Below are 20462 nucleotides of genomic sequence, written 5' to 3' on the forward strand. Positions count from 1 at the left end.
TTTCAGTTTTGCACTGAAGGTTATGGTTAGCCAGAATTCTTCATTAGACATAGACAAACATCTTTATGAAATAAAATCATAACATATAAACCTTATGGACCCTCCCTGATAAGGGAAGATGGAAAGTAATATTAGAGGATTGTTGATGGGAGGCGAGGAGGGATTAGTCTGCTGGGCAAACCCTTCACTCGAGTTAAGGGTCTGAATGTGCAGCCTACTCATGCCTTGTGTACTGAAGGCTCTCTTGCAAGTTTTGTATGTGCTAGTCTTTGCGTGGAGGCACACTTATTGATCAAAGTTCCAATCAGGGTCTGTGCCTGCAGACTAAGGAGGGATGGTTGTCTCTTTTACCTTCTCTCTTTCATGCACATACTATACACTATCACACATATTGTCTCCCCTCTCCCTTTGCCCCCATCTCCCTCTTCCTCTCTCATACACACCCTCCCTTACTCTCACCCTTTCTTTCTCTTTCTCTCACCCCCCCCCCCCCCTCACACACTCCCCTCTCCCCCGCTATCACAATGTCTCTCTCTCTCTCCCTCCCTCTAGCACCATTATATTTATCTGCCATTATCATAGCAATACATTTCACCAAACTCCTAATTTTGCCTCGGGTCTTAATTAACCCTTGTGCAATCCCTGATATATGGTTTGACCCATGGAGGACTGCTCTGTAAAAAAAAAAACTTACATATACACACCCTTCAAAGTTTGTTAGTATTATATCCTTTGCTTAAGATTGTTGCATTGAGAGTCGCACAAGGAGAAAACCAATAGTTTTACTAGGAAACGACATGAAATATTTCATTTTCCTATGCAGACCTCACGTAAAAAATGAACTATACGTTTTTCTGACCCTCTCCCCCCCCCCAAAAAAAAAAGTGCACTGCGCTCGAGGCGCGTACACTGCCTGCCAAGCGATCAGCATATCCTAGAAGTTTGGTGAAATCTTTCGTAAGTTAATCAATTTTTTTCTATATTTTTTCTTATTTGATGTGAGGAATGATACAGGTGGAAGGGATATAAAACAAATATACAATGACTCATTCTAGAAACAAGCAAAAACTATTCACACCACAGGAACATCAATAACGCCAGTAATATTGATGTTCCCGAGGTGTGAATAATTTTTGCCTCAAGCGTCAAAGTACATTTTGTACATTATACAACACCTAGATAGATCCTTATTATTTGATTGGTTGTTTGATGTCGATCAATGACGTCATCATCCGTGCAATTTTGGATCTATATATTTTCATTGCACACGTGCGCTAAGACCACAGGCACTATACGTAAAAACAATTTGTGTTTACAGTGCGTGTGTTGAATGTATGTAAGCAACAATCAACAGACTGTGTTCCCACTGAATGCAACTAGGATCCAAATTAATAAATGCTAAATGACAGGGATCTATTTTTAGGTGTCATATAAAACAAATAATGAATGTTCTTTTCAATCGTGCAATGGACAGAATACTTCATTCAGTGAGAGATGAAATGGATCCTTTCATCTTTCACCTCATGAAGAAGTATTCCATCCATTACACTCATGAACATTCATTATTTATATATTATTACTAGCCTGAATAAGAACTATCAGGAACATAATACTTACATGTTATACTTTAATGTATAAGAATTGCATTTATATTCTACATAATTACAATATATGTATTTGTGTACATTGTAAAAAAAAGAGCGACTTTAAGAACGGCTTAATAATCCTTTCTTGTGGTAAATGGTATACACCAAAACGTTCATCGGCGTTGGTTTAGCGTGTAAGAAAGGATCACCAGTCGTTATAAAGTCGCTCTTAACTTACAAACAGCTTTATGAATCACCCCCCTGGTATATTTTCATGATAAGCAGGTGACTAAGAAACATAATATGATATAGTTAGATTCAAACATAATTTGATGACATCCTGTCTATAAAGATCACATGTTTTGTTTTCCATTAAATATCAATTAATTATCTCCTTTATGCATACATTGTACAGTTCTAATATTTAGAAACTTCATTGAGATAAGCATGAAAATGACTGCTGATTTGAAAAAAAATGTATATCATTAAAGGCAAGAAAGAAAATTTTATTATTTTTGGAAAGAGCCCAGTTCAGTTGAAATTACATGTATGATGTATAGTCTGCAAGCACAGACTCACATTTGACACTTTGACCAATTATACCATGTCTAGAGTGAAGACTAACCTATCTGCCTGTGTATAGGCAGCCACAGTTCATAGTTGGTGATTTCAAGTCCGGTGTTGGTGTTGGAATTTGGATTGTTTCCCCTAGCTCCAAAACCTATTCTGAGTTTGTAAAACTGATCCAGATCACATTATTGACATCTCACAAATTAGTGAGTGACTTTCCAGGACTATCTTCATTTTATGTTTGGTGTTAACAGTTATACTCATGTAAAAATTGACCTAACACCAACACCAATAGGTCAACACTGAACTTAAAATCACCCAGTGACTCTAGTCTCCCTAATTCAGACTCTGCATTATGCACTAAGCGAAATGCAATAAACAAAGGTCTGTGCCTGCAGACTATATACTGTGTCTCATTGATCCACAGGTAGTATTTGCCATAGAGTCCCAATTCTATTTTTTTATTTCAAAGGGATTGCAATTACTTTGTTTCTTCACCTACACATTTCCTTGATAAACATAAATAAGTTCACAAAGAATGATGAATGATCCAGCCTAGGGCTTCTACTACCAACCAGACTCTAAAACCCCATGACTGGTTTGAACACAATGAGCTAAGTATGATTCTCATTCATGCTTTGCCACTCAGTGCAGTTTTCAATAACCTCATTGACGAATAAGGGGTAGCATTCGTACCCAGAACATGATAAAGGTTATATATTTTATATTCAACACTACAACTGAGAATTTAAGCAAGATTTGATGGTATAAGTAAATCTTTGTGAGTCATCTACCTGATGCCACTTTATAAGCTTTGTCAAGTTATGTAAGATCTTTATTAACAAAAAATTTCAGTTGTGGTAACGATTTCAAAATGAATTCGAACAGAATCCAATAAAATGACCACCCATGTGTTTGTATGTATGAATAAAAAATATCTGCCAAATGGCTCTGGGAAAAAATGTGCAATTGCTGAGAAATGAGCAAAATAAGCATGGAATTCCATAAAATGTCAGGTATTTTTCTAAGCAATATTAATACATATTAACGGTACCACATATGCCTTTTTGTGTTAGTGATCATCAGAATTATCGGTTGTCAGCTATTAAAGATTACATGATTTCACAAAGATAAGTTTATTTCAATGTACCAGATCTAGATCTATAACAATATGGTAGCAATTAACCTTGATTTTAAAGACTTTCTCATAAAATAATTGTTTGCTGCAACTACTTTCTTTTACCCTTAATATATTGTATAGTTGGAAAGGTAAGCTTCTCATGACAGTAAACGTTGGCAGCAGCCAGTGTATGGCTTGCATAGGACCTACAGGATGTGCAATTTATCAATCATATTGATTACATCAACTGCATGAAATCAACTCATCTTATGATTCCAACAATACAGCTCCGACAACAAGGATACCCATCTTACAAAGAGTCACGACTGACCCCATCAACATCGACTATGGAAAGCCAGCAACGGCAATATTTGTTCAAAAATGTTTCTAGATATGATGTATACTCGTGCATTCATAGTTTACTTGACAATTCAGTATGTTCTCTTTATTGTAAACAACGGATGTTGTGCAAATTTCCTGTATGAAAAATTATGACAATTGTGGATTTCCATATAGTTGAGGTCGATCAGGGGAGCGTTTCATGAAAGGACTTGTCGGACGTTTTATCCGACAAGTCCCATTTTATCCGACAGTTACCATAGTAACAGTACCTCTCAGCCAATCAACATCGGAGAAAGATGTCAGATCTGACAACTTGTCGGATGAAAATGTTGATGAAACACTCCCCAGATCAATCACAACTCTTTGTACGATGGGACCCTGGTATCTGATATACTGCATGGCTCTTTTTCCTTTCTTTCAATCCTCCATGATGGTCAAATCTAGTAAGGCCACAACACCCGACAGTTCTGCGGCAGGAACTGATGATAGAAGATCTTGTTTCCTTGCATGTTCTATTGCAAGCAGACACACAAACCATCGTTGTATTTTGATCACAATCTCTAGGTACAGTTTACCTTATTGCCGAAGACAAGGTCTACATGGGTGGCTGTTTTTCTGTGGAGTTAATGTCATAAGACCTTGATTCCTTGCATGTTCTAACTGAAGTGGATGCGTACCATTATTGTATTATGATCACGATCCCCAGTGACAGTTCACCTTGTTGCAGAGTACATGGTCTACATCCTTGACTGTTTGGCTATAGGAGTTGATGAAGATCTTGATTCCTTGCATGTTCTCACTGAAGCGGATGCGTACCATCATTGTATTATGATCATGATCCCCAGTGACAGTTCACCTTGTTGCAGAGTACATGGTATACATCCTTCCTCCTTGACTGTTCGGCTATAGGAGTTGATGAAGATCTTGATTCCTTGCATGTTCTCACTGAAGCGGATGCGTACCATCATTGTATTATGATCATGATCCCCAGTGACAGTTCACCTTGTTGCAGAGTACAAGGTCTACATCCTTGACTGTTCGGCTATAAGAGTTGACGCTATAAGATCTTGATTCCTTGCATATTCTGATTAAGGTTCTGAATGGCTTTATTCTGACGTTTCTCCTCATCCTTGAAGACTTGCTGGTTGGCTTTCTTCTCTACCCTCCTTTCCTAAAAAGATAAAGAAAGGAAAGGAAGAAGTACAAAGAAAGAAAGAGAGATGGGTATAAAACACTAATTCCTAAATTTCTAATAATCCTTAATATTATTTTATCATCAACTTAGTTTACATGCAGTTAGAATTGATCATGAAAAAGCAGCATTGATTGCAGATACATCAAGGAGAGAAAAAAATGAAAAGAACAGAGTGAGAGAAGAGGGAGAGATAAATGCAAGAGGTAGAGAGAAGTAAAGCCCGGCTGACACTTGCACGCATTGTAGTTTCCACATAGAGGGTATAGACCGGGTGTAGACCGGGGTATAGAGGAGGCGCGATAGCTCAGTCGGTAGAGCGGGGGACTCGTATTCCGGTGACCCGGGTTCGATTCCCACTTGGTGCGCTAGTGCCCTTTGGTAAGGCATTAATCCTCAGTACCAGGTCCTTCGGAGGGGACCTTAAGCCGTCGGTCCTCTGGTTGCTTGCTTACAAGCATTCGTGCTTTCTTAGCAATCAGGTAAAAAAAATCACCACCACCAAACAAAAAACAAACAAACAAACATAGTTTGCGCATTGGCACGAACACATTCGTGCCAATGCGGAGGCTATTTGTGCCAGTTGCGGATAGGTGCGTGGCAGTGCATGAAATGTGTCCCAAAATTTTTAACAGGTTGAAAATTTGGGCACGCATTACAAATTCGTGAGCCATTCGTAAACTATACGCAACCTAGCCGTGCCAGTGCAAGGTATCGAAATAAAAATTTTGTGGCGCAAAAAATAGTAGGCACATCCCCCGGGGTAGTGGCAAGCATTTCACGACAGGATCGCTCATACTTTGCGCATACGCTAAGCATGCTTCACGCATAGTTCGCCAATGATACTCGCAAAATTGTGCGCGAAGACCACATGATCAGTGTAAGTGGTCCTAATCAACGAATGTAGAGGGCATCAACACCAGATCGTTGGAATATTTAAATTTGCGCTAGATACATCACAAAATAGGGTGTCGAGAATATCTGCTGAATGCACGTTGGGACAGTGCGTGAACACTGCGTGAATTATGCGCAAGCAATGCGGAGACGTGTTGCAACTATGTCGTGAATGTGTCGGACAATGCATGAACTGATAAAGACAAGTCGTGGCATTAAATGTCCCGCACTGGCACGCATGCGGGGCAGTGCAGGCACCAAAATGAGTGCAAGTGTTAACCAGGCATTATTCTGCAGGCAGAGACCTTTGGTTTTTGGAATTTGCATAGTGCATAATGCAGAGTCTGAAGTAGTGAGACTAAGCACTGTGACCGCCTCTCAGAGAGTCTGGCTTCTAGTCTTCATTATAGAGTGTCAAATATGAGTCTGTCCTTGCAAACTAGAGAAAACTCACCTTTCTCGCTAGTTTTACAGCTTGTTTTCTTTCTTTCTTTTCCTCCGCAGATTCCTTTACTCCTTTCACTCTGCTCGTCGTCACAACGGGTAGACGGTTTTCTTCAAATTCTTCCCTCTCAAGCTGTTTCTTTGTCGGGCCGTGCGAGGGAAGTACATGAAGGGGCATACCTGATTTCTGAGATAACTTGATTTGATTTTTCTCATCCAAATTGCTTTCCTGTTTCAAAGAAAAAAAAGAAAACACATCGTTGATTTCCCAGTCATAAATTGAGAATGAATGATAATACTGCGCTCTTGCATGGCGCATGTCACATTATCATCCAACGTCCCTACGTACTTTTTAAGGATTTCCAATATCATTACCCTAACTTTAACCCTAACTAGGCCGGGCTTTTTTGGCTGTTCTGTGGCCGGGGGGGGGTTGATTCAACCCCCCCCCCGAGATCTCTGCCGCAAATCGCGCGAGCGCCGCAAAATTTTGCACGGTGGTAGTGTGCGATGTAATCTACAAGGCTGTATGGTAAAATTTTCCAAAATAATGAGATTTTATTTTATATGAATTAATTATGCTAATTTATGCATAAATCATACGTTTTGCTCTAATTCACTAAATAAAGCTCCTAGCAACCAAAAAATTACACGGGGGCGGACCGGAAAGTCCAAAAAGAGCCCTGGAAAAGGGCTAAAAACATTCACACGAGGGCGACTGCAAAACTCATAATCGCCCCCCGTCAACACTGTATATTTATGTAGCATTTCATGCATACGTACGTGATTGCATTTAAATTATACATTATAAATTATATTGCATTTAAATGTGTACTTGTTTGCATTTGCGTGTGACCGCTTATATTACAATCTTGAGCCGTTTCCTACGCGCACACCAATTGTGCTACAAAATCCCAAACTCATTGCCCGACTGCAGTTGCGAACATCACGTATATATGTACGTAAATCACCGCGGAGCTGCCCGCAGAGTCACACAAGCAAATACAAGATACAGTGGCACAATAACATTGCTCATTTCAGCGCACGCGAGTCCATCATAGGATCGTGTCAGCTAAGAGAACTTACCTGTGAATCTCTGTTTACAGGCGTGAATAATGCATGTGGTACATGTGCCTATGAATTCGAGATGGTACCGGTACGTACTTCTCGCTAGCTCGCGCCGCGCTGCTTCGAAGCTTCGTCGCGATCGCATGTACAGTACACGCGTATGATTACACCGTATATGCTAGCTACCGTGTATATATATACGTACTGTACTATACTGTAGTGTTGCATGCTCTTAGCTAGCTCTGTTAGACTACTCTATAGATAGATTTCGTAATTGTAACTAGCTCGAATTCGCGTTTGGTACTTTGGATTGAATCATTTTGGAAATCGGAATGGATAGATTTCTTATCCGGCCTGGTACGGCAACAACACCTGCCAGAACTAAAGAAAGGCCAGCTGCAGCTGATGCCCCGCAGGCTAAGAGGAAAAAAAAGCCGGTTATCCATGAATCGACCGTGAAGTCGTGGGGCCTCGATTGGCTTGGAACGGCCCGTCCCGCCGGGGGAGCTCTGCAGGTGTACTGCGTCGCCTGTCGTGAGTATCAAGAAAAAACTTCAGCCAACAACGGGGGCGCAGTCACCACCGATCCGTTCCTGGTCGGAACAAAGAATACCAAGAAGTATTCTGTTCTGAGACATGGTCAGAGCGACGGACACAGAGCAGCATATGGTACGCATATTGTAGAAACTTGTTAAATAATGTCATTTTTTGGGATCGCTTTTAAATAAAAATTCAAATATGATTTTGTTTTAATTATTAGATCTAGATCTAGATCTATTAAAAAGTATTAGGTTATTATTAATTTATTTTTATTTTTTTTAATTGTAGCCCTGGAAAGTGGAAAAAGAGCCCTGGAAAATGAAAAAGTAGCCCTGGAAAATTTTTAAGTTTCTCCAAAAAGAGCCCTGGAAAGAAAAAAAGTAATTTTTTGGTTGGCTCCTAGGATGTTAATTTTTGGTAAAAATATTCTTTGTAGCATTCTTAACAATGGCAATTGAAAAAAAAACTTTGGTTTGGAAACCAATTTCTTATGTATTTTATTGTTTTATGAATTTCTTATGTATTTCTTTGTTTTTCAACCTTTTGTTTTTCTTTGTTTTTTTCACCAGATTTATTGCACAACCTTTTTGAAGCATAATTATGCTAAAATCAATTGCTTTCAGCTCTTTAAAGTAAAAATAATCATATCTTTATGAATAAGATGAGAAAACCCAATTTGCATTGACTTTGAACACAAAATCACGTTATGGAACAATTTTTGGTCTGACATGCACTTACAAAATGTTGCGTAATTTCGGAACCGCGTACACGGGCGTCGTAAATTTGGTCTTAAAAGATGCGCGAGACTTAAAAGTATAAACTCTGCTAGTGGCGCGGTCAAAAAATTTCGCACGGAGGAATGATCGCAGAAAATGTTGAGGGGGGTTGATTCAAACCCCCCCCCCCCCCGGCCATTTTAGGGTTAACCTAATAAATATTTTGAGGAATTAATTTTAGAATTAATGAAGAAAACTTAATAAATTGCACCTGAATTATTAAGTACTTAATATAAAGTGCAAATGTGCAACCATTCCATTCTTATTCCACATACTGTGTGTGTTACAACTTGATTCACCGGCAGTGAAATTAAATGATTATTTTTAGTCACAGATCTCTGGAAAAGTCTACATAACTTTGATTTTTTTTCTTCTTGAGTGATTTATTTTCTGTCCACATGAATAATATTGAATACTACACACATCAAAGCTCCAGAATTAAAAAAAAAGACTTCTGGAATATATAAAAACCAATATTTTTATACTAACCTGTTGTCTTTTCTTCTTTTCTTTGAGTGGTTCTTTGATAGTGGTCGGATGATTGTAGAGAGTTGAGTATGTACTTAATATTGATTCACAATCCCATTCTTCTTTCTTCTCCTCAATGTACAGATTGATTTTCTCTTCTTTCTCTTCGTCCTCCTCTTCCTCTTCATCACATTCCTTGTGGTGCTCGTTCTTTGGTGTCTCCATTTCATTCATTGATCTGTTATATTATATGATAATAATAATATAATGATAGCAATTATAATAGTAGTAGTAGTAGTAGTAGTAGTAGCAGCAGCAATAGTAGTAGTAGTGGTAGTAGCAGTAGTAATAGTGGTATTAGTGGTCGTCGCAATGGTAATAGTAGTAGTAGAGGTAATAGTAATAATAGTAGTAGTAGAAGTAGTAGTAGTAGTAGTAGTAGTAGTAGTAGTGGTAGTAGCAGTAGTAGTGGTTGTACTAGTAGTAGCAGCAGCAGCAGGAGTTGCCTTCGTTGTCATAGCAGCACCAATAGCAGTAGTAGTAGTAGCAGTACCATTTCATCATAATGATAAACTAACAGAAATAATATACCTGAATTTAGTGTCTTCTTCAAAAGCTTTCATAGCTTGTTGTAGAACCAGACTTTCTTCTTGCATGTGACCGTCTATCTCATCCTGATCCAAGGCTCCTATCTCCATATCGTCATACTCCTCATAGATCTAGGAAAACAATCAAATATTTCACATGAGGTTTATTTCAAATATTGTTGAGCTGACCTCAAGAAAATAAGAATTGCAGATATACCTTTGGATATATACCCCCAAACCATTCAGATCAAAGCCACTCCTATTTGCACACTTGAGGCAAGTTTGAAGTTGATTTGTCAAAGTTTGCTTTAATTTTCACGGAGCAATATCAGAATACCTGGCGGACCCAGAACAGAAACATATTGCCCCAAGTAACCACCTACATTGGGAAGATCAAATGATCTGTCTATATAGGGTTTTCAACGGGTGCATTACAACCATTACTATCTATATTATAGGGTGTGACCGAATGCATTGAAAATGTATTTGGTCCGCACGACTTGCCTGTGAAGTACAAGAGCGTATTGCACGCAGCACCGAAACCTGACGAATATCCAATAGGCTATTGTACAAAACTTGCTGATGTCTGATGCGCGAATGTGTTAAAAATACAACACGCACAACAATCAATGCAATGCAAAGTGAGCTCATGTAAGTCGTATTTCTACTATCAAATTGATCTTATGTAGTAAGGCTATATCAACTGGCTGTGATTAGTGACATGACTTACTAAATCCTTTTTTTTGAGGGGGTAGATAATAACATTGGATAGCACTATTTCATAGAATACCAGAAATATTCCATTCGTGGGGGCCAATATTGCAATATTACCCCTAACTTATTAGAATTTCTCTGGTATCCAATTCTGAGTCATCTAACATTATTATTTTGGTCTGCATTATTTCCCTGTGCAAGATCAGAAATTATCCTCTATATAGAGCGTTTTAGCCTTACATTAAAAACGCGTATTTTGGTACGCATCAATTGCCTTTGCAGTATCGGAGCGTATCCCTAAAAATGACCAAAATCAGATAAATATCCCTTAGGCTCGTGTACAAAATTTACCGTTGAGTATGAGACCATATTCAACAGTCTAGTGCGCATGCACGAAATATACAACGCGTACAACAATGAAAGCAATTTGATGCGCAGCATGGATCACAATTCTGAGTCATCTAACATTATTATTTTGGTCTGCATTATTTCCCTGTGCAAGATCAGAAATTATCCTCTATATAGAGCGTTTTAGCCGTACATTAAAAACGCGTATTTTGGTACGCATCAATTGCCTGTGCAGTATCGGAGCGTATCCCTAAAAATGACCAAAATCAGATAAATATCCCTTAGGCTCGTGTACAAAATTTACCGTTGAGTATGAGACCATATTCAACAGTCTAGTGCGCATGCACGAAATATACAACGCGTACAACAATGAAAGCAATTTGATGCGCAGCATGGATCACAATTGCGCCCAATGACGTCATAATGAACTACATGTAAGTCGCATGTCAATGACCAAAATTGATCCTAAAGTGGTGATGTGATAAGTGATATGACTTGTTAAATTAAAATTCCCCCCTTTTTTGGGGTGGGTGGGGGGGGGGGAGTTGTGTAGATGATAATAATTATATTGGATGGCTATATTTCATGAAATACCATAAATATTCCACTCGTTAGGGTCAATATTCCACTCATCTGCGATTCATGGAATATTTTCCCAAACTCTTGGAATATTTCTGGTATTCCATTCTGAGCCATCCAATACAATATAAATATTGCATGACGCAATGAAACGTGACAAATTCCCCATAGGCTAATGTACAAAAGCTGATGTGCAATATCATGCCATATCGTACAGCCTATTGAATACTGCTATTTAAATATCATAATTACATAAAGATGGCTTTTCTTCATGTGATACCAGATATATTCCAATAAATTTTCGATTTAGTTATATATTTTGGTACTCTGGAATATACCTGGTTTTAAATTCTGAGCCATCCAATGCTAAATCATTACCTACCTTCTCAAATCTGTCATCAAGCAGAGTCAATCCTTCGTTTCTCTTGATAACTGAGGATGTGAGTGAGTAGTTGGTGAATCTGGATTTAGTTTCTTCCGACGCAAAAGATCGTTGGTCCATGTCATCATCAAGATCATCGCTGTCATAGTCCTCTCCGCTCTCCTCGTCTTCATCCTCTTCATCATCATCATCACTGTACTCATCTTCAGATCTAATTTACAGTTAAATAGAAAAAGAAATCATCAAAAAACATGGCAATAATCGACATATCACTATAAAGGACAAGTCCACCTAAAAAAAAAGTTGGTTTGAATAAAAAGAGAAAAATCCAACAAGCATAACATTGAAAATTTCATCAAAATCGGATGTGAAATAAGAAAGTTATGACAATTTTAAAGTTTCGCTTACTTTCACAGAACAGTTATATGCACATCCTGGTCGGTATGCAAATGAGGAGACTGATGATGTCATCCACTCACTATTTCTTTTGTATTTTATTATATGATATATGAAATATTCTAATTTTCTCCTCATTGTCAAGTGAAACAATGATTAATTCCTCCCTGAACATGTAAAATTATCATTGTTTTATACTATATGGTTCAGTCAAGTTTGTCCTCATTGTCAAATCTGTAAAAATTGAAATATTGTATAATTCAAACAATAAAAAACAAAAGAAATAGTGAGTGATGGACATCATAGACTGACTCATTTGCATGACACTGAGTTGTGCATATCACTGTTTTGTGAAAAATAGCAAAACTTTGAATACCATAACTTTCTTATTTTACATCCGATTTTTATGAAATTTTCAGCGTTATGCTATTTTGGTTTTTCTCTATTTATTCAAATCAACATATTTATGGGGTGGACTTGACCTTTAATGATTATTAAATTATTATTGAATTATTATTAAATATTATTGATATTTGATGTAAAGTATAACAGAAATGTCACAATTATTAAATAAATAAGCTATAAATTGTTTGTATTTTGATATTACAAAAAATAAAAATTGAAACAACAGGTATGTGATCTTTTTTTAATCTTGATCGAAACCACACACATCACGATGATAAAGCAATCTCTATCATATACATTACATGTAAATTGTTATTGATGTTCTTTTAATCAAAGATAACATTTGAATGCTAATTTATACTGAATTGAAGTCAGTTCACTGAGGGTGAAATCAGTAAAGTATCATGATTTTTTTCAGTCAGTGTTTCCCAGTAATGAAGGGTTACCGACTCTTGCGCCATAATGAAAATCCCTCCTTCCACTTCTTCCTGTGTTGAGCATCCTCCTCATTCAGACCAACCTTACTACTTTCGTTCTCCACTATATCTTCCCTTTTGTCTTCCTCTTCCTCTTCTGCCATTCACATCCAGACACAATACTCTTTTTGCAGTTTCATCTTATTCAACACATGGCCAATTCATTTCAAAGAGGTTCTCCTCAATGTGGGACCGAATTCATTCTTAAACTAAGCTGTACTGCACCAGCAACTATGTCATCTATTACAAAGATCTGACGAAGCTTACAGCCTCACAAGTGAAAGTTTACCAAAAGGAAAAAAGACACTTTCTCATAACGGCATTATATTGCAAACTTACCCTGTAACTGGTTTGTTACCCTGTGCTATCATCATAAAGTCATCATCGAGTTCATTGTCAGGATCATCAAAATCGAAGTCCTCGTCCATGGCAGCAACGATATCAGGGTCTAGATCAAGTCTTGGACCTGAACAAAATAAGAATTAAAGGTAATTATCGGATTATTAAACAAAATGTATTTTCCCATATTTCCACAAGATGAAAAGGACCAGTGGTAGGGTCATTTGATAGGAGAGCAAGAGAATATAAATGTGACATTTTCATTGTCTGAAGGAAAAAATAGGAGCATCACATACAATTAGTTCAACAACCCGGCCCTTTCTTTTCAATTTTCTATCTTCCTTCTCTCTTCCATTTTCCCCCACTTTTTCCTCCTTTTATGTTGTAAATCACTTGAATAATCATCGAGGGAGAGCAGTTCCCCCCCCCCCCCCACCTCCCTCATGGCACCTTCCCTGGACTGGATATTGTAGAAGATCATATTCTTCACCCATGGTGAAAGTCAAAATAAAAGTATACCAGAGATTGGTGCTGCTCTATTGAGGAGTCCTATGTCTTCTTCTTGCTCAGATTGAAACACAGCAGCTGGGAGTTGAAGCTTGGGTTTCTGAATAGAGAGAGAGAGAAAACGTTTTGTATTCAGTTGGTGTACAAGCAGTTGGCCTACTTCTTAGATGGTCAAACATCGCATGGGTTTAACCCATTTGGTCTACTACTATCAGTTGGTCCAATGCCCACTTAGTGTAAAAGTCCTTCAAAAACTCTGAGATGGTCTAATATCCACTTCATCTACTACTTCTTTTGCACATGGTAAAAAATGAAAACTTGGTCAGTTCAACTAACCATATAGTGGATATTAGATGAAAGAGGTGTGGCCTAATTGGAAATTAGACAAAGTGGTGAATGAGCTAAATTATAAGAACTGGTTGAAGACAAACAAGGAAAAGACATTGTGGAATGAGACCTCATGGAAAGTAGACAAAGCCTGTGTAGAACAATCGACAATCAATACCAAGATTACTATGTGTACATGTTCAGATTTGGTGATAAATCAGGTCATCTGTCACTCTCCATAATATATCATACGAAACAGGCATTTTGTTACCAATAAAAGGGTTTAATTACCGGTATTAATTTAGATTCTTCATCTACAAATGTTATCAAAATTTTGGGTTCCAATTCAAAGTTCACTTTAAACAATAGCAATCAAAGATAAATATTACAGGAGAATCACAAAATACCAGCATCAAAATGTATCATATAATCCGCACTATAATAATTTTAGGACGCACATATCATGTAATGAACTAGAACAGTTCAAATCACTTTTAGGGGAATTAGGAAGGATGGGTTTAACCCTAAGAAGACTGGGGGGCTGAATCAGCCCCCCTCGACATTTTTCGAATAAATCCACCGCGCAAATTTTTTTGACTGCGTCGCTCATTGACTTTTTACTTTCAAGTTTCACGCAACTTTTGAGACCAAAATTGCCACCCCTAGGTACGCGGTTCTCAAATTATGCAACATTTCGTAAGTACATGCAGACCCAAAATTGCTCAAAAACGGGAATTTGTGTACAATCCAATGCAAATAGTGTTTTTAGCCAAAATTCATAAATGTACATGTATCATTATTTTTCCTTTTACTGATTAAAATCAATTGATTCCATCTTGTTTATGGTCAAAATAAAGTCCCCGACAATTTCCATTGAAAAAACAATAAAAAACAAAAAGTCGAAAAACTAAGAAATTTAGAAAACAATAAAATACATAAGAAAATAAATGTGATGTTGAAAGTACATTTGATCAGATTCCTATAGTCAGTGAAGTGAACCAAAACTTAGCATTTTAGGGGCATTATTTGGTTATTTAGAGCAAATTTTTCATTTTACGCATAAATTAGCATAATTAATTAGCAGTGAGATTTTCACAGAATTTGATCATATAGTTTTGTAGGTTATGCCATGGGTAACGTGCCAATTTTTGTCACGATTGACGGCTGAGATCATAAGGGGGGGCTTAATCAGCCCATCCCCGTCTTCTTAGGCATCGAAATAGCCCAGTCTATGTAGGGTTAAAGGATTAACTCACATCAGATAGGTCTTCCACTTCAAAATGAACATTCTTCTTTGGTTTAGATGACGTTGCTGGATGCTGACTAAGCTCCCATGAAAGATCCTGAGCGTTTGGTTCACGAAGATGCTGCATATAATTATAATCATCTTCATAGTAGATCCCAAACTTATGTTGTTCTTCAAAATGGTCTTGCTTACCCTGCAAAAAAAAACAGAATTATGAATCCACTTGAGTATGTATACATTGAACGTCAACCTTCTTCAAATCATAGAAAATTTTGAGACCAGGGGGGTGTTTCACAAAGATTTAAGTATGACTTAGAGTCGCACTTAAATGCCTAGTTGTGCGCGGTATAAAAGCCATGACCGCATTGGTCAGATCATGCAAAGAGGACGCGCACTATTACGTATTGATCAATTAGATTGCGCGTTGCATTTCAGATACGCGTCGGCATTTCAGTGCGATTTAAGTCATACTTAGATCTTTGTGAAACACCCCCCTGATCGTACAAAGAATCATGTACTATTTACCTCTTGCAAGTCGTATTTGCCCGAGCTGAACATTATTTTGTGGTTACGTCTTAGAGTTAGGTCTTAGGCAGCCTTACATATAATTGTAAATCTATGCAGAATTTATCACCATGATCACAGATTCTTTGGACTGATGAGAAGTTAACATCAATTGGAGAAATATGATTGGAAAACATTCCTTACACAAACCACAATATGTGCACACAACTGAAAACTGAAAACCTTTTAATGATTACCAGGGAGGAATATGTAGTTTTGAACCCCCAAAAAATAATAAACAAATAAATTAATTAATAAATACATAAATAAATAGTAGGCCTATTATGAGAAAACAGAAAGTGGGGATATGAAATCACGAGTCCACCTAATGGATATTTATGCCAATGTAATATAACTGTTTTCTCTAAACTAAATATTGCTTTAATTTTAAATTCAATAATCTCCTTATTTGTTATCAAAGTTCGATGAAATTTTCTGCATTTTGCTTTGTGAATATTACTCTATTTATTTAGATATAATTATTTTGAGCCCAAAGTACCCCTTTAACATTATTATCAAATATCATTATTATCAAAATTATTATCAACATACCTGTTTAGGAGTATCAACTTGATGCAAAACAAACTTGGAACTCTCATCATCAGCTTGAAGAGGGTCCCGTTGACTTCTATGAACTAAACTGAATGTCACTGCATTCTTCTTGTCTATAAACTTCTTCTTCTTCCCGGGCTAGAGTATCAAAACAACAGTAAATTAAGAGCAGCAATATTCAGCAATTGCATTTAGAATAATTCTGGGCCCCATAACATAAAACATAAGGATTGTTCATAGGGCAGGTTTAAAGATAAATATCAGTTGTGGTAACGATCTCAAAATGAGTTCGAACAGAATCCAATAAAACGACCACCCAAGTGTTTGTATAAATAAAAAATATGTGCCAATTGGCTCTGGAAAAAAAATGTGTAATTGCTGAGAAATGAGCAAAATAAGCACTGAATTCCATAAAATGTTGGCTATTTTCCAAGCAATATTAATACACTGTCCCACATGCCTTTTTGTGTTAGTTATCATCAGAATTATCGGTTTTCAGCTAAGATTTCATGGTTTTACACAGATAAGTTTATTCAACAGTAGAGGCGCTGGTCAGAAACTTGGGATCGTCCCAGTTTACAGGGACTGTCTCAGTTTTCAAAGATTTCTCCACACAAGAAATCTAGGAAAGTTTATTCACCTGTCAAGTGCCGACACCAATCAAGTGCACGTGTCAATGTAAACATATCGGCCCGTATTCTCAAGTCAGATTGAACTTAGACCACGGTCTAACTCTGTGCTAAAATTATGGGGAGCAAGAAATTGAAAAATTTTGTTTATATTGTATATTTCTTATGTTTACTATTTTGTTTCATTTTGCTTTCATAACAAAGAAAAATACTTCAGTTACCATTCTCAGGCAATTATGAACAATTTGGGTGTCAAATGAGTTAATAAATTGAATGTATACTGTAAGGGATTTGTGCTCCAATTGGCTCTCCATAGTTAAACCACAACTTTAAACCAGGGTTTAATTTAAACTCGAGTTCAGAATACGGGTCATGAGGTTTCATAACAAGATTATTGGAAGACGTGCAAGTCGTAAGAAATAGACAGAGAACTGGGGGGAATTGAGGTCACTGAATCTATTTTTAGCACTCTCAATCCCGTAATTGCCGTCTTTGTCCCGCAGGGGTAAGTGAAAAAAAACAATCCCCATAGACAAGGAAAATCTCAATTTATCAAGACATGATTTGTCTTGGTTTATGAGGATATCCTTGTTTCCTCACTTTTCAGACAATCCCAATTTATGGACCAGCGCCTCTACTGTTCAATGTACCAGAACTACTCAACTAGATCTATGATAATTATGGCGGCATTTAACCTTGATTTTAAAGACTTTCTCATGAAATCATTGTTTGCTGGTCAGAAAATGCCGCCCTCTAGATGCGTCTTGCAGCTAAGCTACTAACAAAGAGAACAAGATGGGGTCGTAAATGGTTTTTCCCCCATCTTCTCATATTTCTCAGCATGCTCAGTTTTTTAAGTTAACTTAATGAATATTTAAAAAAAAAATCAATAATATTAGGTTCTAGGACTACTTACTAACTTAGCTTACCAAAATATTGAATTTGGCCAAGCTATCTCTGAATGTCAGTGTTTGATATTTTTTCTTCTTTAGAAAGAAGTTCAATTTCGTTTCAACAATTTCAGAGCTGCAGCTGCATGCTGGCATCCAGAAAAGTTTTGAAAAGAATTTGGAAAGTCAAAATTGCAACTGTTTTTCTAGACAGCTGGCAGCCATCTGTTTCGTGGAGTTTGTAAACATTTTTTTTAATTTCTCCTCGTACACAGACGGCTCGCGATTGTGCAGCCGCCATTAGGGGGTAAACAATGCAAAATCCCCCCCCGACGGGGCTCATCGATCTTTGTCTGTATTTCATAAAAATATATAAAAAGAACTGGGACAAAATAAAGATAATTATTCCGTTTTGGCCTGAAATGCACCATAACGGGAAAAATAAACTAAAAGGGGAAAAAACAATGACTTACTTTGGCTGTCGCGCGACTCCCACTTCACTGGTTTATGACACTCTAGGCGACACCGCAATACTTACCCGTGTTAATAAAGTGGGACTCCGCTCACGCGCGTTTGGGCCTCCCTAGCTTAGAACTAAGCACTAATATCACCTTAAAAACTAAATCTACAAGGTATGTATAATCTATTTAGTAATTTGATAATGTTTAAACGGTACTCACCAGTTCTTTTGATGTATTTTCTCCAGAATTCCCACGGATTTGTCCCAAATCTTGCGACAAACCACGTCGCGGTAGACAGCTGTACATTTTTTTTTATTTATAAATAAAGCGCCCCTTACGATAGTTGTTAACAACGCGGCCAAATCGTTAGGTTTTTTGCACTGTGTCCAAGGCTTTTTTATTTTGTTTGATTTTTTATTTTTTAATAAATATTTTGTTCAATAGCGATTTTTACGTCAAATATTAAATTTATATCACAAAATATTTTTTAATTGTAGAAATATACATAATATTATGCAATAATTTATTCTATATATATTTTATAATAAAATTTATAATTGTTGCGGTCTTTAAAAAAAGGATAGTCGATTGATCAGGTGATGACCACACGTATCACGTGATCTGAAAATCAGCTTCATACCGCTTTGATCGCACTCAACGGTGACCGGACTGACTGCCAAAAAAAGATCGAAAAATGACTCAAATGTAAGTTTCCCTTTATTTTATTAAATTCAAATTAGGAATAGGAATATATTTAATGGGCAATCTTTTAATAAATGATAAACAAACGAGGACAAAACTCATATTTTGGGAGTAATATCATACTTGGGTGCAGGAAACAGTACAGTTAGAAGTTCTAACCTGTTTTTAACGCATTGTCGCCTATGAGGTCCATACATGCTAATGTTTGGACCTCATTGGTACTAGGAGTGGTTTATGACTATGTCATGTGAACTTAATACATAAATATATGGCCATTGAGTCCCTGTACAGATCGAGTTAGAACTTCAGTCTCTGTAATTGGTGAGTGGAGCCAACGGAATCCGGCGGAACAACCAATAATTCAGAGACCGAAGCTTTTTGGTCTACTGTTTTTCAATGTTTTTGCCTTGGAGTTGGACTTTCTAAGTAAATCCTCAGTAGAGGCGCTGGTCAGAAAATTGGGATCGTCCCAGTTTACAGGGACTGTCTCAAGTTTATAAGGATTTCTTCACACAAGAAATCTAGGAAAGTTCATTCACCTGTCAAGTGCCAACACCAATCAAGTGTGCTAGTCAATGTAAACATATCGGGTTTCATAACAAGATTATTGGAAGACAGTAAGTCATGAAAAATAGACGGTGAACTGGGGGGAATTGAGGTCACTGAATCTATTTTTAGCACTCTCAATTCCCGTAATTGCCGTCTTTGTCCCGTAGGGGGGAGTGAAAAAAAACGTCCCCATAAACAAGGACAGTCTCAATTTATCAAGACATGATTTGTCTTGGTTTATGAGGATATCCTTGTTTTCTGGGACAATCCCAATTTTTGGACCAGCAGCGCCTCTACTGATCCTCATCATCATGATCATAATTCATATGTCTGATCCAGGCACATCTTTTGTATTTGTATTTAAACTACTATTTTTCTCATATCATATCTGGTCGGAATAATGTGCTATTGGAAAATTTTACTTTTCCGCGAATTTAAGTCAAAATACCATTTTCCATGCCATGCCCATGGTCATGGAATTGCCTTCGCACTTCTCGGGTTCGATCTTCAGACACGAATGTCAATTGATGGGACCGAAGTAATACTCGTGAAAAACATGCACATCTTCTGTGAATTTAAAACACCAATTTAGCAACCTGAACTAAATATTCAAATCTAATATTATCGCAAATACTACTAAGATGGTCTAAAATGCGTTATTTCAGTGAAAACGCTTTGTTCAACTTACCATGATTGCGTTTTTTTAGGTTTTTGACGTCGCGTTATTTCAGAAAAGCTTGCACGAGCTCATACAATATCCATTATGGTATTCGTGAGGGGAAAATTGAAAATTTAAGTCCTTTTGACTT

General features: G+C 37.2%; 1 protein-coding gene across 2 annotated transcripts; it reads right to left on the reverse strand.

Moving 5' to 3' along the window:
* Positions 1–1615: 1615 nt before the first annotated feature.
* On the reverse strand, positions 1616–20425 carry LOC135157178 (protein LTV1 homolog). 2 transcript variants are annotated; one of them, XR_010296233.1, is made up of 11 exons: positions 20342–20421; positions 16423–16560; positions 15317–15499; positions 13746–13833; positions 13227–13353; positions 11611–11821; positions 9592–9719; positions 9022–9238; positions 6159–6377; positions 4621–4789; positions 1616–4474 (listed from the first exon to the last, which is right to left on the reverse strand). XR_010296233.1 is itself a non-coding variant. In XM_064112032.1 (10 exons), the coding sequence occupies exons 1-10, from the start codon at positions 20342–20344 to the stop codon at positions 4676–4678; spliced, it is 1428 nt and encodes a 475-aa protein (XP_063968102.1). In that variant the 5' UTR covers positions 20345–20425; the 3' UTR covers positions 1616–4675. The 2 variants fall into 2 exon arrangements, 1 of the variants encoding a protein (XP_063968102.1); XM_064112032.1 differs by having other exon boundaries at positions 1616–4789; positions 20342–20425.
* Between the last annotated feature and the right edge of the window lie 37 nt (positions 20426–20462).

The sequence above is a fragment of the Lytechinus pictus genome, chromosome 17 (genome assembly GCF_037042905.1).
Source record: "Lytechinus pictus isolate F3 Inbred chromosome 17, Lp3.0, whole genome shotgun sequence".
In the NCBI taxonomy this organism is placed as follows: Eukaryota; Metazoa; Echinodermata; class Echinoidea; order Temnopleuroida; family Toxopneustidae; genus Lytechinus; species Lytechinus pictus.

Excerpts from the sequence above, each read along its gene's own strand:
- LOC135157178 (XM_064112032.1), bottom strand. Across the intron at positions 9,720-11,610 it reads TTGATGACAGATTTGAGAAG|ATCTATGAGGAGTATGACGA; the intron begins GTAGGTAATGAT and ends TTGTTTTCCTAG. Across the intron at positions 9,239-9,591 it reads GAAGAAGACACTAAATTCAG|ATCAATGAATGAAATGGAGA; the intron begins GTATATTATTTC and ends ATAATATAACAG.